The 23,164-nt window shown below is 36.5% G+C and overlaps 3 protein-coding genes and 1 long non-coding RNA gene across 12 annotated transcripts; 3 read left to right on the plus strand and 1 right to left on the minus strand.

The window, feature by feature from the left end:
* The first annotated feature begins 871 nt into the window (after window positions 1–871).
* Window positions 872–1,813, plus strand: LOC141595780 (F-box/LRR-repeat protein At3g59190-like). Its single transcript, XM_074415744.1, has one exon. It carries the CDS (start codon window positions 872–874, stop codon window positions 1,811–1,813), a length of 942 nt encoding a protein of 313 aa, XP_074271845.1.
* A 1,497-nt stretch (window positions 1,814–3,310) lies between these two features.
* LOC141597378 (uncharacterized) lies at window positions 3,311–11,537 on the plus strand. 8 transcript variants are annotated; one of them, XR_012522753.1, is made up of 9 exons: window positions 3,314–3,482; window positions 3,818–4,021; window positions 4,345–4,418; window positions 4,759–4,809; window positions 6,395–6,448; window positions 8,072–8,135; window positions 8,229–8,311; window positions 9,293–9,417; window positions 11,349–11,537. It is a non-coding gene; the product is annotated as an uncharacterized LOC141597378 (long non-coding RNA). The 8 variants fall into 8 exon arrangements; XR_012522755.1 differs by having other exon boundaries at window positions 8,229–8,296; XR_012522756.1 differs by lacking the exon at window positions 11,349–11,537 and adding an exon at window positions 9,953–10,277 and having other exon boundaries at window positions 3,311–3,482; window positions 8,072–8,311.
* A 1,449-nt stretch (window positions 11,538–12,986) lies between these two features.
* Window positions 12,987–17,949, minus strand: LOC141597377 (uncharacterized). The gene is made up of 2 exons (XM_074417820.1): window positions 15,798–17,949; window positions 12,987–13,427 (listed from the first exon to the last, which is right to left on the minus strand). Exons 1-2 carry the CDS (start codon window positions 17,602–17,604, stop codon window positions 13,393–13,395), a joined length of 1,842 nt encoding a protein of 613 aa, XP_074273921.1. The 5' UTR covers window positions 17,605–17,949; the 3' UTR covers window positions 12,987–13,392.
* A 2,419-nt stretch (window positions 17,950–20,368) lies between these two features.
* On the plus strand, window positions 20,369–23,154 carry LOC141597386 (F-box protein At4g22280-like). Of its 2 annotated transcripts, XM_074417835.1 has the most exons (5): window positions 20,369–20,462; window positions 20,840–20,919; window positions 21,133–22,087; window positions 22,358–22,507; window positions 22,597–23,154. In XM_074417835.1, the coding sequence occupies exons 3-5, from the start codon at window positions 21,152–21,154 to the stop codon at window positions 22,864–22,866; spliced, it is 1,356 nt and encodes a 451-aa protein (XP_074273936.1). In that variant the 5' UTR covers window positions 20,369–20,462; window positions 20,840–20,919; window positions 21,133–21,151; the 3' UTR covers window positions 22,867–23,154. The 2 variants fall into 2 exon arrangements, with proteins under 2 accessions (XP_074273936.1, XP_074273935.1); XM_074417834.1 differs by lacking the exon at window positions 20,840–20,919.
* The last annotated feature ends 10 nt before the right edge of the window (window positions 23,155–23,164 follow it).

Below are 23,164 nucleotides of genomic sequence, written 5' to 3' on the forward strand. Positions count from 1 at the left end.
TATTGTACTTATATTTATCTACCTTTAATTTATGGAATAAAATACGGAGTAATAATTAAGATGGCTATATAATAATTTGCTATTTGTTTAAATTCCTAAATATAATCTATATTCCTAATTTCCTATAATCTTATTTCCTACCCTAATTTTCTACTCAACATACGATTCTATGACAATTTAAGTCTCTGTTTTCGGAAACTAAATTATGGCCGAGGTGCGGTAGTGAAGAACGACAGTGCACGACGACTCGACTAGCAACTACGCTTTGCCTAAACCTAACAAGTCTTTGTAAGTACTTTTTCTATACCCTGTTGTTACCGTTTCAGTCGGTAAGGTTTCTCTTACGACTTTTTTCGTGGTTAAATTTTTTCCTGATAAGGTTAAAAGTTACCCGTAGTAAAAAAAAAAAAGTCAATAGCGTATTATGTGATTGCCAATGAAATTGTATGACATTGATTGTTATAAGGAGCCGTGGTGGAAACAAATAAAATTTGAAATTAGGGTAAGAACATACGAGAGCGAGCGTAAACTAGAAAAAAAATCAAAACTTTTAATATAAAATTTTCAATGATTTAATTGCACACGGAGACGGAGGAATATTAGAAGTGATACCGTTTCTTGGGTAAGACGTCTTACACAAGAACTTGTGTAATGCAAAACAAATATTTTTACCGATTTTTCACTTTTTTTTCTCTGAAAAACGATCTTACATAAAACTAATTTGAAATTAGTGTCTTTCATCTTGCATGAAATTATTATTGTAGTTTGAAATTATCAACAAATTTTATAGCTTAGATGTTTTGCTGATTCTTAGCATGGTAATTCCTTAATTTTGCCCGCAATTCATTTCAGATAGAGTCTTGTAAAGGCAATGAAGTCATCTAGAAAACGTGGTAAACTTGTAGAAGACCAAAGAAGTAAGCGTCATTTGGATAAAATAAGTAATTTACCTGATGAATTGCTCGTTAACATACTTTTATTTCTACCAACAAGTTATGCTGTGAGAACAAGTATTCTATCGAGGAGATGGCGGTACCTCTTTACGTTCCTCTTTACGTTGACTGATTGTCTCATTTTGAACGATGCATGTTTCAAACCCCAACGACGAGAGAGAAAGTTTAAGAAATTTGTTTATAAAGTCTTGAAACTGCACCAAATGTCACCGCCTATCAGGAAATTTAGTCTCGACTGTCGAGGCACCTATAATAAATCACATTTGAATGCGTGGGTTGAGCATGCGGCACAAAAGGGTGTTCAGGAGCTTTATTATTCGGTTAATGAAAACGAGTTGCCAGATGCCTTTGTAATGTGCAAAACATTGGTAAAACTGAAAGTGATAGGTTATCCGTGCCGTGTTCCCAAGTTTTCTCTATCATCAGGGTTGCCGAACCTCAAGATTCTTCACCTAAAACATGTTGGATTTGATGATAATCATGAAACAGAAAGATTGTTATCTAAGTGTGAATTTCTCGAAGAATTAACTCTCGATAATTGTGGATTGTATGCTAGGGGTCATGTAACTATTTCCATAGGACTAGTCAAAGTGCTAAGAATAAAACATTGTTATGTTAGGAATGGGATCTTACAGATTGAAGCGCCTAATTTGGCGTATTTAACATACTATAGCGTTGTTGGTGTGAAAATTGTTCCTTTGTGGAAAAATTCATGTTCCCTTGTCGAGGCAAAGCTACAGTTTAGCTGGCCTTCAGATAACTATCGTTCTTTCGAGGATGACCGTGATCTTTTAAGAGATGTTGCCTATAAAACCACAGAACTACATCTTCTATCTGATTCAGTCCAGGTATATGTATAATTTGTGCTTCTCACATTTTTATCATCTTATAACAACATTACCATAGATCCTCGTACTCCCAATTGCTTCCGCCAGAGCAGGATTTGGAAGTAATTGAGAGTTTTTTGAGCGAGTATTTGACTTCGTTGAAAATGAAATCTTAACATATTTTTCATATTTTTTTTCATGGCACACAGTGTCTTGTTATGACGGGCGATAAGAGGCAAGTGCCCGTTTTTCCTAGCCTATCAAGATTACGCCTTCCCCCCTTGTCTTATAATTCATTGAAATCTATGACAAGTGTGCTTGACAAATCTCCTCGGCTTGAAGTTGTCGTCTTTGAACCGGTTAGCATCAATTAGATATACTCTTTTTAACAGTTAACTAATTGATTAATTATTATTTTTCTCACTTGTTCGCTCATATTTTTCTTTCAGAGTTTTCGTCGCTGCTGTAATAATTTACCAGTAATGTCACGTCCAAGTGAATCTCTAATACCGTTTTCATGCCATGTCAAAGTGATCGAAGTGCATGACTTTTGTGGTTATGATGAGGGTATGTTATTACTTCTAGGACATCTTCTTAGAAATACGAGATTCCTGAAGAAATTGATCGTACGTAGAGGTTATTACTGTGATGATAAAGAGGACGAATTGCCAATAAGCAAGGATTTGTTTATGCTTCCCAGGGCTTCAAGTGACTGTTGTATTAAACTAACTCATCATTAAGATCATGTGGTGATTTCTCATTCTATGTCATAAAGGAAAACTTGGTTATATCGACGGTATCGTAACTATGATTCTCTTTCTATGTCATTAGTCCCTACTTCCGGCTTTTCTGTCAGCAGTTTAATGGGAGGCCATCGATTTCATTAGTTGAAGAAACAACATTTTGTTACAATCGTTCCACACCGGTGTCTTTGATTAAAATACTCCACCAAAGATTAAAAAGGCAAAATAATTGGAACAAAGGAAGTATATGCTTAATACTCTCCCAGACTCCCACTATTGCTTCATTCGGGGATACTCCTGTCGTCGTTTGTTACGTTTCATTAAGGTGTCGTTTGGTTGTCATGGTGGAATTAATCTCCCGTTAGTTTTAAAAACACGTGAATTGAAGAATTCATGTGAATTGCTTAAAACTCGTTTGGTTGACATGGCGGAATTAAATGGACACAGGAGTTTCCAACTACCTGAGGCTTTAGGTAATTAAACTCCCCCATTATGGAGGAGTTGACAACTCCTAGGAAAAAAGAAATCATGGGAATTTAGGCAACCAAACAACAATATTTTTACCAATTCATGGGATTTTTCAATTCCCCCATATTTTGAGTGGCAACCAAACAAGGCCTAAAATACCTTTCCCAATAAATTTTAAAGGTAAATAAATAATTGAGACGGAAGAATCTGGTGAAGCTATTGTGGCCTTGTTGAGTCGTGGGACAGCATCGAGCATATCCCTACACTTTAAAAAGAGAGGACTTGGTGGTACTGTAGCTATGAATAGTACCACCCAAGTCCCTCCCTCTGCCGTTAGATTTTTTCCAATTACATCTCAAGCCTCCATTTTTTATTCACTCCTAGCCACACCCTTCACAATTCTTTCTATCATCCTACTCCACTCCTCGTTGTTAATATCTTCCTTCTCACACCTTAATGCAGTTTGCTCCGAAAAATCTAGCATCTCACAGGTATTTACTCATAAATTATTCAGTTTGAATCCGTTATATACTGATTTTTTGTTTTATAAATTCATTTTCATTGTTTATTCATTTACCTAACTGCGATTTTGAATTCATTTTCGATTGTGTTAGGGTATTATAATGATTCCTCAAATTTGTTTTCAACTGGGTGTAGCCGTTTTTTTGTGTTTTTTGTTTCCTGTTTTTTTGGTTTGATTGGTGATTATTTGTGCTACTCATTCCCCATTCAACTATATCAATTCCTTTCTTTACTCATCTTTACCATGTTGATTCTTAACTTGCATACTCATCTTTACCCTATTGCTTGATTTCGAAATTTGCAGGCGACCATTGATTGATGGGGTGACCGCACGACCTCTGATCATCTCGTTTATGGTTTCCGAAAGGATTCCTCGTGCTTATGAGAGTGTGGGGCCACTCATTTTTGGCCCCTGGTAGTTATGGAGACAATAATTTGAGGTATTCAAGATCATCGTTGTGCTCAACATCATCATCTTGCTCATTCAACTTCATAATTTTTAATTCCGGTGTGTCTTCCCCTTCTTTCCTATTCCTTTTTTTTATTTATTTCGATGTTATTGCCTTTACTTTATATTGATATTTGCCTTGCTATTCATGTCTTTTACTTATCTATGTTTATTGGGGACTTATGTAACCTGACCTATTGTTTCGACATTGTTTACTATTCCCATTATTTTTGTTTGTTCATTACTTTACAGTATCAGATGATTTGGGATTTGGGTGCGGTAGTTGTGTATGGATGTAGTCGGCTATTGGTTAACTTTTAAATTCAGTGTGTTAGCAGATTATACTTTGGCTTACTTTGACTAATGATTACCGTTTAATTCAGTTATGTTTGTAGGTTTTACTTTGAGAAAAGTAACTTGTATGACGGTCTCATTCTCTTTGCTCCTTCTGATGATGGTAAGCTTGGTAGCTCTTTTTATCTTTTGCTTTTTTTCCTTTAGTTGGTTTTAAAATCTAGGGCAGTTATAAGAGTTGAGTCTGTAAACGAGTAGTCATCAGCCAAGTTGCGGGATCCTAGAAAATCTGAAGCAGCTTTGGCTCCGCTCCGCTTTTACCTCTCTCCGAGTCTGATTATGGTGGGCATGGTAGATCTTTTGATATATTTATGCGATTGGGATTGTTGTTCTGTTTCTGGAGTTTCGTGTCAGCTATCAAGTTGATCCATTTCTACGCCACCGCTATTATTGAATTACAGGGTTTTTAATTAATCATCTAACTACTTTTCATTTCGTGTCAGGTCTTCGTCAAACGGGAGTGTAGATATGGCCATTCAATTTCTCCTGCATAGGTATCATCTACATGTCCCTTTTCGATTTAGATGGCAGCCTGGTTACTGAATGTTTTCTTAACTGGTTTTATATTTTGGTTTTAGGGTTTCTTTAGCTTAGTTCTTGAGTCTGAAAAGGTGGCGTATTAGAATTTTGTGGGTTTTAAAGAGATGTTGGTTGTGTAATAATAAAGGCGATTGGTTTGTGCGAAATTTGGTGAGACGATGAGTTGACTACATTTTCGGCTATGTTGTCCTGAATAGTTAAATTTTCAGATAACTGGTCATAAGCCATTGCACTTTTAAAGTTCTTCTTAATTAATCATTCATTGTTTTACTTTAGCTTATAAGTAGTGACTTGATCGAGAGTAAGTAATTGGCCATCTGAGCAATATAATGTGGCCTGGTCTACGATTTGTAAGTGTTTCGTGCGAGTTCTGAATCCTTTTGGTAACAGTCTTTAGCGTTGACAGTTTAGTGAGGCCTTTGTTTAGTCCACGGTACATATGAGGTTGTTGGGTTGTGGAGTGAGTGGCTATGAATTATGTGATGGTTATGGGGTGAGTCGGAAATTTTGTGGGTAGTGCATTTTAGTATCTCTTAATGATAATAGTTTCTATTCCTAGAATTTATGATAGGTATTAAAATTGTTCTAGAGTACTGTATGGTTTACGTGGTATGCCTAGCCGTTTATTCTGCTGGATGATGTTTAATTTATTTGTTTCTTTGTCTGCGTGATTCATGTGAGATGGCGGTAGGTCGGCAGTTGATGATAAGTTCTCCCGCTTAATTAGGTTATTACCTTAATGGGGTTAGTTTGATTTTATGGCGGTAAGTCGATAGTTGATGGTAAGTTCTCCTGATTGAACTGGTTCTAGGGTTTGATTGCGGGTAGTTTTTCGGTTGACTAAGTCACATCAGTGTGTTTGTTTGAGGTATTTTTTTTTTTTTTTGGGTTGAATTGACGTTTAATGAGATTTTGTCTTTAATTGACGTTTGTTTTAGCTTATACTTGGTCGTCGATATGTTAATACTCCTGAAGGATCCATGAGTACACATATATCAGTATAATTTGCTCTCTTCAAATTTTCATATCCTTGATTATCGCCGTACCAAATTTCCGGATTTTATAATTCAAGCTTACTGACTGGATTTCAAAAAATATTTTTCTTACGGTGTGATGGAACTCAAAATGAGGGGTAAACCACTTCTCTTATCTCGTCTTTGTTTGTTGGACACTTCTTGTCACGATAGAGTTCCAGATTTTGCTCCCTTCTCTTTCCTTACTTTTTAAAAAGGAGGACTTAGTAAACTGTAGCTAGGTGATAAAGACGGCGGATTATGGTGAGAAATGACAAATTTTGTCCGTCTTTCTTTTTCTTTTGTATATTATTGGTTAAAAGATTCAGCTAGGTCAGTGTCTTATCTCGCCTTACGGACTGTCCTGTGTTTGAGTGCAATTGTCGGAGGTGAGATTCCCTAATTTTTCAATTCCAGTGTTTTCGTTTTTAGCTCCGCAAACATGCGCTGACAAGCGGTATATAATTTTTCTGGGATGGAATACAATATTTATATCTTGATCTAATTTCTCGGTATTTTGCACAAGGAGTTGGTGTGATGGCGATGACGGCGGCGGCAACAACCATGTATTCACTATTCAGTATGCCATCTTATTCTCGTTTACCTTTGTGGTTTCATTAGTTATGCACTCATTTTACTAATGTTGAATGACTGCTGCTAAATACTGTTGTTTGATGAGTTTGTTATGGTTTTAAGATTAATGGTTAGTTACTTTTGTTAATTAAGGTAGGAGGCTTTAGAAATTCATGTCACTGTTTGTATTAGTCTTATATTTAGTCGCTTTGGGACGAGTTTTGCCCTCCGTCCCTTTTATTCCCCAACTGTTCCTTAGCAATAGTAACCCCTAACCCTCCCCACCGTTGATATCTCCCTTCAAATCCTCACCTACTTTCTCGTTTGCTGGTTTCATTCATTCATATGCTCAACGACGGCACAACTGGCTCTTTTCAGTTTGGTGGTGCTTATCAGTTCTCACCGTACCAAAGAGCAAAGGTTCTTACTTTATAGTTGTTGCTAGGACAGCTGCTTGTTCCGCTGGCTGTTGTTTAGTTGGTTTATTTTGCTAGCTGTGTTTACAGGTTAGGTTTTGAGTGTTGTTGGGTGTTATATGTTGGACAATGTTTGTTCAGTAGTTTACGGTGAGTTTGCCTACTAAGTTAGGGTTTCACTTTAATGGGTTTGTTAGTCTTTGTTGCGAATCTTTAGTGTATAATGAGCAGCTAACTATTAATCTTTGTACATTTCGTATCTCCTCACAATGCATAGTATTGTATCTTATGGCTAAATGGAGAGAGCTTACTACTTACTCTAGCAGTTAAGGCGATGGTATTATGAACAATATGGCGTGATTTCAGATCCTCTTCCCTTAGATTTTAACGCCCTTGTGGTTTGTGGCTCATATGACACACACAAAAAAAAACAAAAAAAAACTTATTATATCATATACTAGCTATGGTATTCGGTGGAGAGCAAAATGAGCCATTAAATGTTTCGCTTTGGAGCAATTTGTGAAGGATTCTTTTCATTCATGGACAATCTTCTTGTTTTGTAAACACATTGGCATGTTACCTAACTATAGCAATAGGTTGGTAGTCTTTTCTGACATTGAGATAATTTTGTTGTACTATAATATGTGTGAATTTGTACTCGGGAATGTTTGTGGATAAGTAACATATTTTGCAGCCCAGTTTCAGTGATGGATCTTTGGCTCCGTAGGTTTTATATGTGTTTTTTTTGCTTCGAATCACGAGCTTATTTAGAATTTGCAGTGATATTCTAAATATACAGCTTTTCTGGATCTGTTTTGCATTAATTCCCTACCTCATGGTTTAGTTATGGATTTACTGAAGCTTAAACCGTGAACTACATCAATGTTCAAATTATTTTGAACAAGCTTAATTGAACAACCAATTTTCGAGACTTAGGAAATTCAGACCATTTTTAAGATTTTAGTTCATTTACGTGTCACCAATGAATATCATTGCTTGATGGGTAAATGACTTAGACCTAAGGTTTTGTTACTATGTTTTACCTTGTTTTCCACTGTAACTTTTGTTAGTTCACTTTTTTTTTTAATGTCTGGACATTCTACAGATAAAGTTTCATAAAGTGGCACTTTTTAAACAATTTTTACCTGCCACGCTGTCATTGACGACAGAATTTACCTAGCCTGACCTCTAATAATTTCAACATCAATCTACAGGTTGAAGTGGTGCCTAGGTTGAAGTGGTGCCTTGGCTGAGAGTTTCTGCTATATTTTGACTCCGGTGCAAGCTCAAAGACATTTAGTGACTTCTATTCTTTTGTCTTTGCAGAAACAACAGAATGTACCTTGACTAGATGTGCTGTTGTTTTTGCAGAGACACGCGAATCGAAGACCGTCTACTGACGTCTCATTGAATAGATGGTGCCTAAACAGACGGTTCTGGTGTGTGCGTCTTGTGTATGTTCTTACTTATTGTCCTGACTGGTTTGTGCCTTAAACATAATACGATAAGCAACAGTTCTTTCGTGTGTGTGCATCTTGTCTATGTAATGGCCACTGGCAACGGGTTAGGGTTAAGCAACGCATGGCAACATCATCCCACTTCACTCCAAGTTCCCAACTTTTTTCTTTTAAAATTGTACGCTTAATTTATTATTATATTTATATATATTATATTATATTTATATTGATATTGATTGAACTGGTTCTAGGGTTTGATTAAAGTGGGTATTTGCTTATTTTTCGTGGGTTGCTGTTTTTTCTTTCCAATTGACCATCTCACATTAGTGTTTGCGATATTTCTTTTTAGAGTTATATTGAGGTTTAATGCAATTTTGTGTTTAGTTGACGTTTCTTTGTGCTTATATTTGTTTGTCAGTTTTTTAATACTCCCGGAGAGTCCCGTGGGTTCATATACACCGACATAATTTGCTCTTTTCAGTTTTTCATATTCTGGGGTCTTGTCGTACCAAAGTTTCTGACTTTATAAGTGTATCGTGGTCATTGTTTTATAATTCAGAGTTTCTGACAGGCATATTTGAGTTTGGGGAGGTTTTGTGTGTATTTGAGTCGCACAATATATATTTTTAGTTTGTAGGTCCCTGAAGATGAACATGTAACTTTGTAGTTCAGTATCTTCCAAACATTCTTATTCACCCTTAATTAGTCAGATACACTTATCCTTCTACACATTCTGGAAGCACATTCTGGAAGGTAATTAAGCCTCTTATACTTAGAGGTTAATTATGAAATTTCTGTAAGCTGAGTTTCTGTCAGGGTAATTTGGCGGACCTAACGGTGTAAATTTGTGAGAGAATTTAAGGTCCTCCCCGCCCTGACGAATCATATTAGATGGTTAATTTGGTACGCGGAAATTGGGTTTGTCTCTTATTCCTAATTTCATATTCATTTACTAATCATTTGTGCATATATGCATAGGTTCTGACGATGATGGTGAAGGAGGGCAAGGTTGATGGCAGTGTGAAGGCATCACACTCCTAAGAAGGCAGCAAAATAGGGTAGTGTGATTGTTGAAGGAAGTGAGGAGGGTGCGAGATGATGAGGTAATACAGCAAACTTTGAACTCTCTGCAAGATATTAAATCTTTTTAGCCTACTTTTGCTTACATTATGTTCGTAGTTTGTGATAATCGGATTGATGTTTAGGATAATCCATGGCGATTGTGCATCATAAAATAGTTTGTAGTTTATACGTATAGTTCTTTAGCCTCCAACTAATGGTGTGCCAGTCAATTAACATGTTAGGAGAAGAAGAGGTCCGAAAAATATTGAAAAATCGTAAGAATGACATGTAAGATGTGTTCAGGTAATCAGGTTTCTGGATTGAAAAGAGGGCATTCGAATGTAGAATTTATGTGTTCATGCATCTGTTGCCTTGTATAAATTGGTCAGAATCATGAGAATTTTCACTTGTGTGCATGGTACGTCTTGAGAAAGTTTGGCAAAAGGAAATGATTAGATGTACTGTGGTTTATGTGATAGCTACAACCTTATCTATTTAAGTTTCTGCTTGACCGAACCTGCTATTTTTGGATGGGAATGTATGATATTGAGGATCTTATTGCCTTATTTTTGACAGTATGATGAAGTGTTTCTGGACTTACTTCTCAATTTGATTGAAAACGAATGGAAACAGATAAAGATGAACGAGAAAACCAACGCTTTTGAATTTGTGTACTAAGGCTAGGTTTGACGATGAAGATGGTGTTTTTGAGTTTGTAAGGAAGTTACCTCGATATTGTTGGATACTATTGTTTGTTGATATGACGACTCACAAATTGGGTAGACTGTTTGTTTAAATCTACTTACGGGAGCAGAGGATATCACTACAATGTTGTTGATATTGCCTACTTCAAGTTTAGGATGCTTTCCCTTAATTTGGTGTTGTGTTTTCTTTTTTTCTATTAGCTTTGCTTTTTCGTTAGATATAAGCTCAGACTTTGAACTAGCATAAGAACCACAGTTAGTTTTCTTTTGTTGGCAATTTCTGTGATGCGGTTTCGATTTATGGTTCCGAAGGGTTCATAAGGTTTTGATGGTTTGGGTTTATGGGAGTGAGTGTCGATGTTGTTTTCAGAGACGAAAAATAGGCTTATCTTGGGCATTTCTTTGAATTTTTGGGGGCAAAATTCGAAACTTCAGCTATAGGTGTTGTGATCCATAGGTCCAATCATGTCCATTTCATCACTCCGCTCAGCAAACAAGTAACCTCGCTTTTCACTTTACTGTCAATTCCACGCCCTAACAGTTTCTGCCCTTTATTCTTCTTTTGTTTCTCTTGTTATTTTTTTTGTGGCAGCTAATTTGCTTTTTGGATGTGATTTGATTTATTCTATTTTGAGTTCTTATTTACAATATTGCGAATAAACTAGCCTATTAGGACTTTACAATTTTACTATCCTATCTAACGTATAATACACCTATAATGAAACTGCAGTTCTTTTCATTACTTCTCCAACTGGTCTTAACTTTGAGTGGCTTTTCAACTCTGTAACCAGTATTGAGGATGGATTTTTGTATCCATATAATGATATTCATTTAAAATGCTCCTAATGATAGAAAACCTTCAGAATGATGGAGCCAGATCACAACATCAGTTAAGATTTGTAGAGAAAAATCTACTCCGAATATCGAATGTTTGAAAGGTTCTAAAGTTGATGATGTAAATGTTTTGTATTAAATATGGCCTGGACGCTCTGGAATGAGTAGGTTTAGTTGATATATGAGATGTAGACGTCACTAGGACAGTGGACAGTCCTGATCATCAGATAGGTCGAAAATTTGACGCCTGAGTGTTAAAACTGTTGGATGCTCATCTTTCTGCTGTAATAATTTTTAAAAATTATATTGGGTCCCCTTTGCTTTGCTTTGCTGAACAGTTGGGTTAGTGAGTGGTTTTGTTTCAATTTTTAAAGTGGCTGCAAAGTAGTATTTAGTTGATGGAACACTCACATTTTACTTTCGTGCTCCAACAGATGAACAAAACTAGCAGCTTTTGACTCGGGAAAGGCCTTGGTGATTAACAAGATACAACCTTTTATTCACCTTTAGAATACTTGCATCTTACGCTTTGTCCTATGTGGAACACGCCACACCGCTGCTCAAAGGTTTAGTCGTCTTTGAACAAATCATGCTTCTAGGAGAAGTCAACGAGCCATTTTGAATGCTTGCTGCTTCTAACAGTTAGAGCATCCACATTGAAGAGGATGGACCATCCTCTTAGGACTCTCTCTCATCTAAGAGGATGTCCTCTTCAATGTGGAACTAATGTTACATGTCCTCTTAGAAGGAGGAAGAGGAACACTTCCTCTATTTTTAGAGGATATGCAACATTGGCCCTTGTGCACACTACTCATCCATCATCTACCATGTGGCATATAATATATTTATTTTTTATTTTTTGGTAACAAAACACATAGGAGAGGATGATAAAAGTATCCTCTTTGATGTGCAATTTTTTTAAGAAGAGAAAAAATGAGAGGATGAAGATAGTGGAATATGGGTGAAAGTGAGGTGTCCAAATTAGAAAAGGAAAGAGAAAAAATAAGAGGAGAAAATCATCCTCTTGGATGTGGGTGCTCTTAGTCTCACTACCTCTTGCATAAGAGTTGGTGAATTCAATGTCCCTTCAACAACTAAGCTTTCAGCAACAGCAATATTGTTATTTTTATTTTTACCCAAAACACTATAGTAGTGTATCATGATATTTGATAGTTGTACAACTTGTACCAATGAGGCGTCTAAGTATCATACATATGTCCGAATGCATAGTATTTACGAGCATATACATGAATACATGTATATCTATTGCAGACTATTCTTCGTGATCTATTTTACGGATGTTCTTCTCTAATTATTTTGCATCCAACATCGTGTTTTCAGACATTTTTGCCAATTGTGCCATCACTGTTATACTCGGTCCGTCGTTTCTAAATATATGATGGAACATATCCTTTTCTGTTCACATACTTCTAACTTGTTTTCGCTTAGCATTTCACCAATTTGGGGCACCGCGCCCGATAGGGCGCGGAGCAACAACTAGTATACAAAACAAGTGGAGTAGAGAGGCATGAAAAGACTTTGGAAATGTTGTGAGTGACCAAAAATGGACACGTAAATAATCAAATGAAACGGCCCAAAATAAAATATTTAAAAAAAAGCTCCAGAAGCATCTGAAATCACAGCCATGACATTTTCTTCTGTAAAACGTCCAAAGTTCTTCGAATCGACTTGAAATTCAGTAGCACCAGAAGCCAAACTCTAATAAAGTATTCGACATCAACTTCTGTAGTTATATCACCCAGAGCACCGCTAATTCTGGTTTATGTGACAACTCTAGCAGCCAACTCCCCAACTTTAACCGTAATATTATTATGGCTATATTTGGGGCAGTAGATTATTGTTGCAGGCAGGGTAATTCTAACAAAGTAAATTTTCGGGCCACTTGAGAAAATTGTCCAACGATTTAGGAACAAATCACAGGGGTGTCCACCCGATCCAAGTGAATAACCAGGCATTCGCCAAGTCTGTAACTGTAGGGCAGCATAGGCTTCTTATGGTCTATGCCTACCACCTTAGGACCACATTCGAGATGAGAGTGCAACTCCGTGATGTGCTTGTCCACTCCTTCCCATTTCATTAACAATAAGATACGAAATTAACGGATGTTCAGAAGAAGGTAAGATCATTTGGGGCACATGTAACATCTTCTGTTTTCTTTGATAGTTGTTTTAATAGCCCATGCTCTTGAAGCTTTTTGACATAACATTGCAGGTATCTATACTCAGCCGACTGCAAGCCTGCCGCCACTTCGTTACAAGTGAAAATAACAGCTTAAAGGTTTCCCCGAGCAATCTCGCTAATTTACTACAGCCATCAGCGATAATAATGTACGTGAGAATACAAGGGACCACTCCATTGTACTCTATTTCTCTATGCAGTGAAAGGCCATCGATTTGTGTAACACAATAACACCCACCGTTTATCCTTGTTTATTTGGTAGAGCTTCTCAGTTTTCAATCACATCTTGCTTCGTTCATTCTTTTTTTCTTCCCCTGATATTTAGTAAAAAGAGTTACTCATAACTTATCATCAGAACTTCAATGCACAAATAGTTTAACAAGAAAATATAAAAAAACAGAAAAAAAAAAAAAAAAAAAAAAAAAAAAAAGGCAGAGGCTTAGGGTTATAGAGAAAACTAGCAGCCATTTAAATAAATGCAAAATACAACTCAAAATATGTCATAGCCACACAAAAAAGTTAAATCAAGTAATTTGACCAATAACTGGATGATGATGATGTTAAGAATAAAGCGACTCACCAGCCAAACTTAAGGCTTATGGACTATAAGGGTGTGTTTGGATACCCTTTTAGGAGGGAAAGGGAGGGGAAGGAAAGGTAAGGGAGGGGAGGGGAGGGGAGGGAAAATAAATTATGGTTGTTTGGATAACAAAAATGATGAGAGGGTGATGGAAGGGGAGGAAGAGGGAGATGGTAGAATGGATGGAGGATGATGATGAAATGAGAATCAAAAAAAGTTTTCCTTCCAAATCTTGCCAATGATGGAAAGATTTTAGTTTGGTCTAAAGGAGGGAAATTAAATCCTCTCATTCCCCTCCCTTCCATTTCCCTCCTTCCATATATTATAACCAAACAAAGGAAATTAAACTCCTCCCTTTCCCTCCCCTCCCTTTCCCTCTAATTCTCTCAATCCAAACACACCCTAAATCTCTATTTAACTAGTGATTCATTCACTGAAGAAACAGAAGAATGAGCAATTGTCGCTAAACTAATAGAAACTCACACTATCATAGGCCATGAAGCCCAAATGATACCACAAATGAAAAAATGTACCGGCCGAGACAATAGGAGAGCCTAGTATTCTAGTAATGGTATTAAACCTGACCTAACCATCAACTTTCACCCCTGGCAATAGAAACTTGACAAACACGTAATGATAAATGTGACATAAGACGGTTCAACCTAACCGATAATTCGTATGATTCGGAACTGTGAAATAAACAAAAGAGGATTATAGAAATTCAGCGAGCAATATGCAAACTTAACAAGCATGTCTCACTGTGTTATGAATTGTAGCAAAAACTAAGATTATGCCATCTAAATACGATAATCATATGCTTAGAAAAATGTAATCATATAGACTTTAAATCAAATCAATTTCAACGCCTTGCAGCTAAAACATGGTTGCCTTAGCAAAAGAATTTTTTTCTTAAATGGCATTCTAAATGAAAACAATTACAAAAATGGGGCTCATTCCAATACTATTTACACGGAATGGGTCCACATCAACATTCTATTTTTTTTTACGGATCAAGTAACTAAAGTAACTAGTCGCTGTGATACGGCGACTAGTTGAAATAAACCTACTAGCCAACTAGTCGCTATCTCATTCAGCGACTAGTTAGGAGGCTTAAAAAAACAGAAACAGTATACTCAACACAAGGGAGTGGAGTGATACGGCGACTAGTTGAAATAAACCTACTAGCCAACTAGTCGCTATCTCATTCAGGGTCTAGTTAGGAGGCTTAAAAAAACAGAAACAGTATACTCAACACAAGGGAGTGGAGTGAGCAGTACACAATTCTGACACCTCTCCTAACTACACACGCTCCACACCTCACTTTCAGCCTCTAATATTTTACTCCAGTATTAATTTAACTCCTAAAAGAAAGTAACTCTACTCCCTTTATATCTATCTTCTCTTTATTCATTAACCAACCCCAACCCCACACAAAAACCCCTCCCTAATCAATCTACAAAGATGATAATTGGGATGCAGGGACTTCTCAAATCCGCTGTTTTCTTAGATCCCCATCATCCTGCTGATGCCAATGCTCTTTGAATACCTATCAGAATCTGATTAAATCACTAGAAAGTCGAGGACTAACAATCACCAAAGCATTCTGTCAGTTCATCAACAACTCCACTGATAAAACCAATAACAATCACCAAAGAACATTTCTCAACACAGGAAAATGGCCATCAATCTTTGCAACACGGAAGCACTTTAACAACTTACACACGTATGTTTGTCAATCAATTTTTTTCCTCAATTTTAAGTACTCAGAGCATATAATCAGAGCTTCAATATGCCAAAAGTAATTTAACCCAACAAGAGATAGTCTATAACTATGAGAAAGGGCATACAGTCACTTAACAAATTCATTAAATGAAGTAGAGATAAAATGAAATTCCTTAGTATATTTGATGAAATTCCTATGTTCCCATATGCACAAATGCTTTTAAAATTTATATACACAGATTTTAACAATAAAAAAACATAGCTTTAGGATTATAAAGAAAATAATCAGCCAATTTAGAAATTCGTGAAGCAAAGTAGAGCTAAATATATGTCATAGTCCATTCTCAAAACATTAATACCAAAATAGCACGGAGTCACATACCTTTATTCTCCAGAAAATACTTTTGAAGCAAAGCTTTGTCTGTATTAGTAACATTAGGGGAAGTGAGTAAACTGAGAAATAAAGAAGAAGTGTCAGCATCAGCAGCAAATCCTAGGCTCGTCATAGTGTGAAGATGATCCAAAGCCATGGCAATATCATTAGCATTGAGAAACCCTTTAATAATTGTATTGTAGGAGCATTCATCTGGAGAACATCCATTGTCCGCCATCTCCTTTAAAATTTTGGTTGCATCACCTAACAATCCTTGCCTACATAGCACTTTAATCATTATAGTGTAGGTTCTTACATTTGGCTGTAACCGCTTTGCTACAAGAGTAGAGAACACCTCCGTTGCTTCAACTAGTCGCCCAGCTTCACAAAGGCCATTAATTATCGTACTATATGTGATAATATCAGGGGCCACTCCATTATTCTCCATCTCTTTACGTAGAGAGATCGCCGTATCAATCTGTTCATTTCTTAAAAGGCTGTCAAGCAGTGTATTGTAAGTGACCACATTGGGTGCCACACTTCGTTCTTGCATATCCTTATAAATCTGGACTGCACACGGGAGTCTCTTATGCTTGCACAAGGCATCTATAATAGTGTTATAGCTGATAACATTTGGAGTGATATATGTTCCTTTAAGATGCATATCATGGAACATCTCCAAAGCTTTGTCAACCTTTTTAGACTTGCAATATCCATTGATTAGGGTATTGAAAGTCACAACATCAGCCATGACACCATCTTTCACCATAGTATTTAGAAGCTTTTCTGCCTCCTCCATCTCTCCACGCAAACAGTACCCATCCAACAAAGCATTGTAGGTAATAATGTTAGGGTGCACACCTCTCTTAGTTGCCTCTTCAAAAATAGCCCTTGCTTCATCCACATTTCCTTCTTTACAGTACATGTCGACTAAGGTACTGTAGGTTTCAATATTGGGAGCAATGTTGTTGTCCAACATCTCGGTCAAAAGTTCATTGGCATGATCCCAACACCCTAAGCTACAAGCCCCTCTAATTAACGTAGTATAGGTTACAACATTGGGCAAAATGCTCTTGGCTTTCATCTCCTTGAAAAGACCAAGGGCTTGAGGTAACAAGCGGTCTTTACACAGACTATCAATGATGGTGCTATAAATGACAACATCAGGCTTAAAAGGGGCTTTAGACTCCATATTTCGGAGCAATCTGAGAGCACCATCATTATCGCCAGATTGGCATAGACCTTTGAACATAGAACCATATGTAAGAAGGGACGGCTGCATCCCAAGGTTGACGATTTTATGCAGCAATTGAACAGCCAGGTGTAATTTATGAGAATCAATCAATCCGTTGAGTAAGGTAGTGATAATGATAATATCAAGTGGGTAGCCAAGCTTAAAGCGTTTACCCAGCAGAGAAAAGGCAAAATCAACACGGCCCAAACCGGAAAAACACTTTGCGAGAATGCCAATGGAATGCATATCGGGGCGACAACCAGACAATTCAAGGTGATTAAAAAGGGCAACAACAGTGGAGTAAGGAGGGTAGGGTTTAATCTTGGACATGGAATTAAACAATTGATTGAAGACGATAATAGAAGGGCGAGGACGAAGAGAGTTCAATTGATTAAATAATGAAACCGGAATATCAATACTAGTAAACCCTAATCGGCATTGTTCTCTAACGGAATCCAGAAACAATCGGCGGTCGTCAATGACAGGAGAGTAATTTGGGGAAAATAATTGGGAATGAAATCGGTATTGAAAAGGGGAAAAGCGAAGAAGGAAGGTACCTGAGTTTCTGAACATCATTATCATGGCGAACAATATCTACTGTTGGTAATTTGGTATGTGATGGAACACAAATGTAGAAAGAGTGAAGGACTGACTACTCACTCACTCCGTCACTCTTGTATCTCAAGTTCTCAACTATCAACTAGTCTATTGTCTTGTCGGATAAGAAAAAGTCTCGTATAAAACCGTTTTAATAAATAAAAGAGTTTTTTTGTAATGAGTTTGTAATGATCATAATCAACATATGCTTGCATGACTGAATTGACTAATTCATCAACTGATTTGGCTGCTTCTTTGGAGTGTAAGGATTGTAATGCTCTAAAATAACCAAGATCATTAACATTTAAATCTGGTGAGTTAGGAGGTTGAAAAATTAGCTGAATATTGAAACCTTCTGAATTTGCAACTCGCCATGAATTCGGTCATTGTTCTTTATGTGAGGCCTTGCATTATCTTGTTGAATGTAAATGTTTTTACTTGCTCCTTCGTGCCACTTTGTCTTGATAAATTTGGTATGACTTGCATTACATGATCGTTCTCTTTCTTTGTTTTGTAATAGAGTCAATAGGCTTTGTCTCCATTGTACCCCTTGGCCTGTTTCTACTTGACCTTGTTGCTGGTTGCTGTTTTGTGAAAGGGAACATTCCAATTTTCCCATCAAATAACAACTCCCCATCCTCTGAATAAATGCACACATAAACATAACTTTTGTGATATACCTCTTGGATTGACAACTCCTATGTGGTAGCTCTTCCCCGTCAACCACATAAAATTTGTGACCATCATAAGAAATGTAAAACCACTTCTCATCCATGTGGATTATATGGCTCATTTCTAGAAATTTTATTTTTGTGATTGGCATTGCATTAAGATCCATAAAATCTGCTGCAACATGTTCAACTATTAAGCACTTCAAAGCATGTTTTAGCCTTTGGTACTTGTTTGCATCCGTGAGGTGAGGATGGAGTGGGCTTGAATGTGGTTTTAATAAACCTTGACATACCCAAGAGTGGACTGTCCCAATACTTACTCCTGTATTTTTTGAGACTCTTTCCATAGTGTCTCTTTGACCCCATTCCAATGTTTTTATATGTTCAACATCAGGAAGTAGTCTTTTCCTATTCTTGTTACCCATTCTTTTGCTCTTGACATCTAATGCTTGACCCACTTCCCTTGTTACTTTTGCAAGTTTCCAAATGTTTGAGATAGTTTTGTCCTTCACACCAAATCTGAGAGCAGCTGCCTTCATATCACCACGGGTGAGCTTCCCTTGTTTCGATTGCTGAAGCAAATAGATTGCCACTTCATGCCTGGAATCTTCAGAGAGGCATTTGGCACCCATTGATTGAAGATTGTGTAATTTTTAGCTTTTGGTTTTGTAATTTATGGTTGAAGTGCTGTAATTTTTTTGGGGAACTTTTTTTTTTCAGACTGTATTTGCTTCTCTGTTAGAGAAGCTGTAAAAATTTGTGGTGTAAATATTTGTGGTGTAAGCAGTTTCAGTACTTAACTAAGACAGGTTTATCCATATGCAAATTGTGAGTTGATGTTTTTTGGGGTGAAACTGAAAAAATCAGCTCATTTGGTGGGCTTTTTAAACACATGTAATTTTTGGTGGGAAGTTTAATCCTTAATTGTATTGGTAATCCAATCTACTTTTCAACTAATAAAGCAGATTTTTGATAAACCTAATGTACTTTTATTCATTGTTTATTTCTTTCTTAAAACTTGTGCAAATTAGATAGGGTTAGTGTGGAGTTGAATGGAGGGAGTATCTATTTAATATTTACATAAGAAATGTACTATTTATTTTATCTTTAATCACAATTTATAACTATTTTATTACCGTTATTGAGAGACCGTCCCTCAATAGACGTACTCGAAACGAAAATGCAATTTTAACTTGTTGATCTTTAAAAAAAGTGTTTTTTGTAAATAACCCCTTTATATGTTCCTCTTTTTACAAATAACCCCCTTATATGTCCATTTTTTGTAATAACCACCTTACTTCCCTCCTAATTCAAAAATTAGCATCCAAACTGAATTACGATGCCGATTTTTATAAAACCCGATCTAATTACAACATTCCGACTCTAACTAAACTAAACTACCCAAACTACCCTTAATAATTTACACTCATCCAACCCACACCCTCCTATCTCACTCATTCAATCATTTATCCCCAGTTTATCCCCAATTCAATTGTTCATCCTTCATACTCTAAACTGCTCCCTCCTTGGTCCATCGCCAACAGCAAGAATATATGTGTAAGAATTAGCAAGGGTGGACGACTAGAATTATCTACTAGTACGTATTAATTTTATTCTTTTTATATTTATAGATGGGAGGATATGTGCGGAAAGAGATCCCATACTACTTTTTAACGTTCTAAGCAATTTGGAAGGATATTATCCTTCAAGAGGAAGATAACTAGCCCTTAGTAGCTAGTTTACCATATCAAGATATTGACTTCGCATCATCATATGACCAACAAACTCATTCGCATAAAACAATTGAATTAGGGATGAAAGATGAATGAGTGAAATAGAAGGGTATGGTTTGGGTGGGTGTAAATTATTAAGGGTAGTTTAGGTAGTTTAGTTTAGTAAAGTCGGAATGTCGTAATTAGATTGGGTTATATAAAAATCGTTATCATAACTCAGTTTGGGGGTGAATTTTTGAAGTAAGTGATAATTAAGGTGGTTATTACAAAAAATAGACATATAAGGGAGTTATTTGTAAAAAGAGGAACATATAAGGAGGTTATTTACAAAAAATACTTAAAAAAAAAAAAAAAACAGCTTTTCAACCGAACTCAAAAATCACTGCTCTCTTCCCTCAAAAAAAAAAAATCACTACACTCAGGGAGTGAAGGCGAAAAGGTAAGAGTAATTTCTGTCGATTTTTCACTTTAATAAATATATTGTTCTGGATTTATCGTTTATGCTTGATTTCTGTTATTAATTACTCTGGAATCTGTTCACCTTAGTACTGTAATGTAATCAACAGCTCAATTACAACATTTACTGCTATGTAATTGTGAAATCGTATGATTAATTTTTGCATCAACTAAAAATATAGTTCAAAAACTAGGCAAATATCGCAAAACGTTCTCCATTTTACTGTAAATTTGATTTTGGGTTGAACATTTTGCATAGATTTTTAGTAAAAAAAAAAATCGATTTTGGGTGATATTACTGTGCTTTCATCTTGCCTGACATTATTACTGATACTATTATTGATATGAGTTTGTGGGTAGTGGCGGATTTAGGAGGGCTAGCAGGGACGGTCGCGCCCTGGTGTACCTTATGGAGTATTGCCCCCTAAATGCTACTGTTTGTGAGTATTTTACCGGAAGCATGAAGAATTTAATTTACTCCCTCCGTCCCAATCATTTTTTTTTACCTTTGATTAAATTACCCCTCTTAAAGAATAAAAAAGGTTAACAAATTACTGGGACGGAGGGAGTAATTGATTATGAGTAGGTATTTTGCATAAGGAGGTCAAATTAGTGTGCTTTCATCCCTTAATTTTGCCTACATTGCATTTCAGGCTGAGTCCTGTAAAGGCCATGAAGTCATCTAGAAAACTTGGTAAACATGTAAAAGGCCCTAGAGGTAAAAGTCGTATTGATAGGATCAGTGGTTTACCTGATGAACTACTTGGTCATATTCTCTCGTTTCTACCAACAAGGTGTGCTGTGAGTACAAGTATTCTGTCGACGAGATGGCGGTATCTTTTTACTTTGACTGATTGTCTTTCTTTTGATGATGCACCATGTTTTGCTAATTCCGGAGGAAATAAGAAAATTGAGATAACTCGAAAAAGAAGGTTTAAGAAGTTTGTCTATAAAGTCTTGGAATTGCACCAAATCTCACTAATCAAGAAATTTAGTCTCGTTTGTCGAGGTACCTATAGTAAATCACATTTGAATGCTTGGGTTAGTAATGTAGTACAAAAGGGTGTTCAAGAGATTCATTATTCGGTTGATGTGCCAAAAGATGGGCTGCCTGATGACCTCTTTGTATGCGAAACACTAGTGAGATTGAATATGACAGAGAATGGGTTACATGCTATCAAAACTCCTCTATCACCAAGGTTGCCGAGTCTCAAGATTCTTTATCTAGATCATGTTAGCTTTGCTGATTATGATTCAATGCAAAGATTGTTTTCTAGCTGTGAATTGCTTGAAGAATTGACTCTCAAAATGTGTGATTTATATGTTAGTGGTCATGCTATTATTTCTACCGGAGTACTCAAAGTGCTAACAATAGATGATTGCGCTTTTCATGAAGGTTTGTTTGAGATCGACGCCCCTAATTTGGCATATTTAACTTACAAATGTAATACTGGTGTTAAAATTGTTCCTTCGTGGAAATACTCGTGCTCTCTTGTCAAGGCAGAGCTACACTTCAACTCCCGTTATCAAGTTTTATTTGACCATGCAATATTTGAAGATGCTGCCTATAAAACTACAGAGTTACGACTTTTACCTGACTCAATAAAGGTATATATATATGATGTGTGTTTTCCCCATATTTTTGTCGTTCAATGACATTGCCCAATGGCCTCGAACTCTCAAATGGTTCCTCAAAATGATATGGTAGAGGGTTGTATTTAAGCAGCCTTAACCCTGGTTTTAACGTCAGAGAGAGGTTGTGAGCGATTTTGGTGTGTTCCATCATAATAATAATCAACCAAAGAATAGCTAGTCTTTGGTTTCATTGAAAGTGAAAACTATATAGTTTATATTTTTAAAATATTGCTTTTGGTACAGTTTCTTATAACGCGAGAAGATGACGAGGTAATGCCTGATTTTCCTAACCTGACAAGATTACACCTTTGCTACTTCCCTAATGATTCTTGGAAATATGTGACAAGCTTGCTCGACAAATCTCCTCAACTAAAAACTGTCATCTTTGAACAGGTTAGCAATAACTATGTATACCCTTTTGTTAACTTCTTAACCAGTTGATTAGGGATTTTGTCTCACTTTTTCATATGTTATTTCTTCAGGGCCTTCATCGCTACTGTCGCCCAGTGTCACCTCCGATTGAATCTCTAACACCCTTTTTGTGCCATGCGGAAGTGATTGTAGTGCGTAACTTTTGTGGTCATGAGGTTTCACTCGTACTTCTTGGGCATCTTCTTAGAAATGCAAGTGTCCTGAAGAAGTTGACCGTTCATAAACGTCGTTCTGATAAAGTGGAGAAACTACTGCGGATAAGAAGGGATTTGTTGATGCTACCAAAAGCTTCAAGTGACTGTTGTATTGAACTCAAATAGTTTCACAACTCTAAATTTCCATGGCATTCAATTTTCCGCTAATAGCAGAATCTAAAAGATTATCTTCGAGAAAGAATACTGCTATTTTTGAAAGGGTATATTTTCTGATCATTAATTTAAATTAAATTAGGAAAAAAAAATCCGTCATCAGTGACCAGTCTGATGGCAGAGAGATTAGAGAGAATCTGATCATGCTCTTTTGTTGGCTGATTTGAACTGTGCGTTTTTTTTTTGTATTAAGTATTTGACTCGTATTAAAAATCGGCTGGAATCTTTTGAGGCATTGAGGTAGTATTGT

Source organism: Silene latifolia, chromosome 8 (genome assembly GCF_048544455.1).
Source record: "Silene latifolia isolate original U9 population chromosome 8, ASM4854445v1, whole genome shotgun sequence".
NCBI lineage: Eukaryota > Viridiplantae > Streptophyta > Magnoliopsida > Caryophyllales > Caryophyllaceae > Silene > Silene latifolia.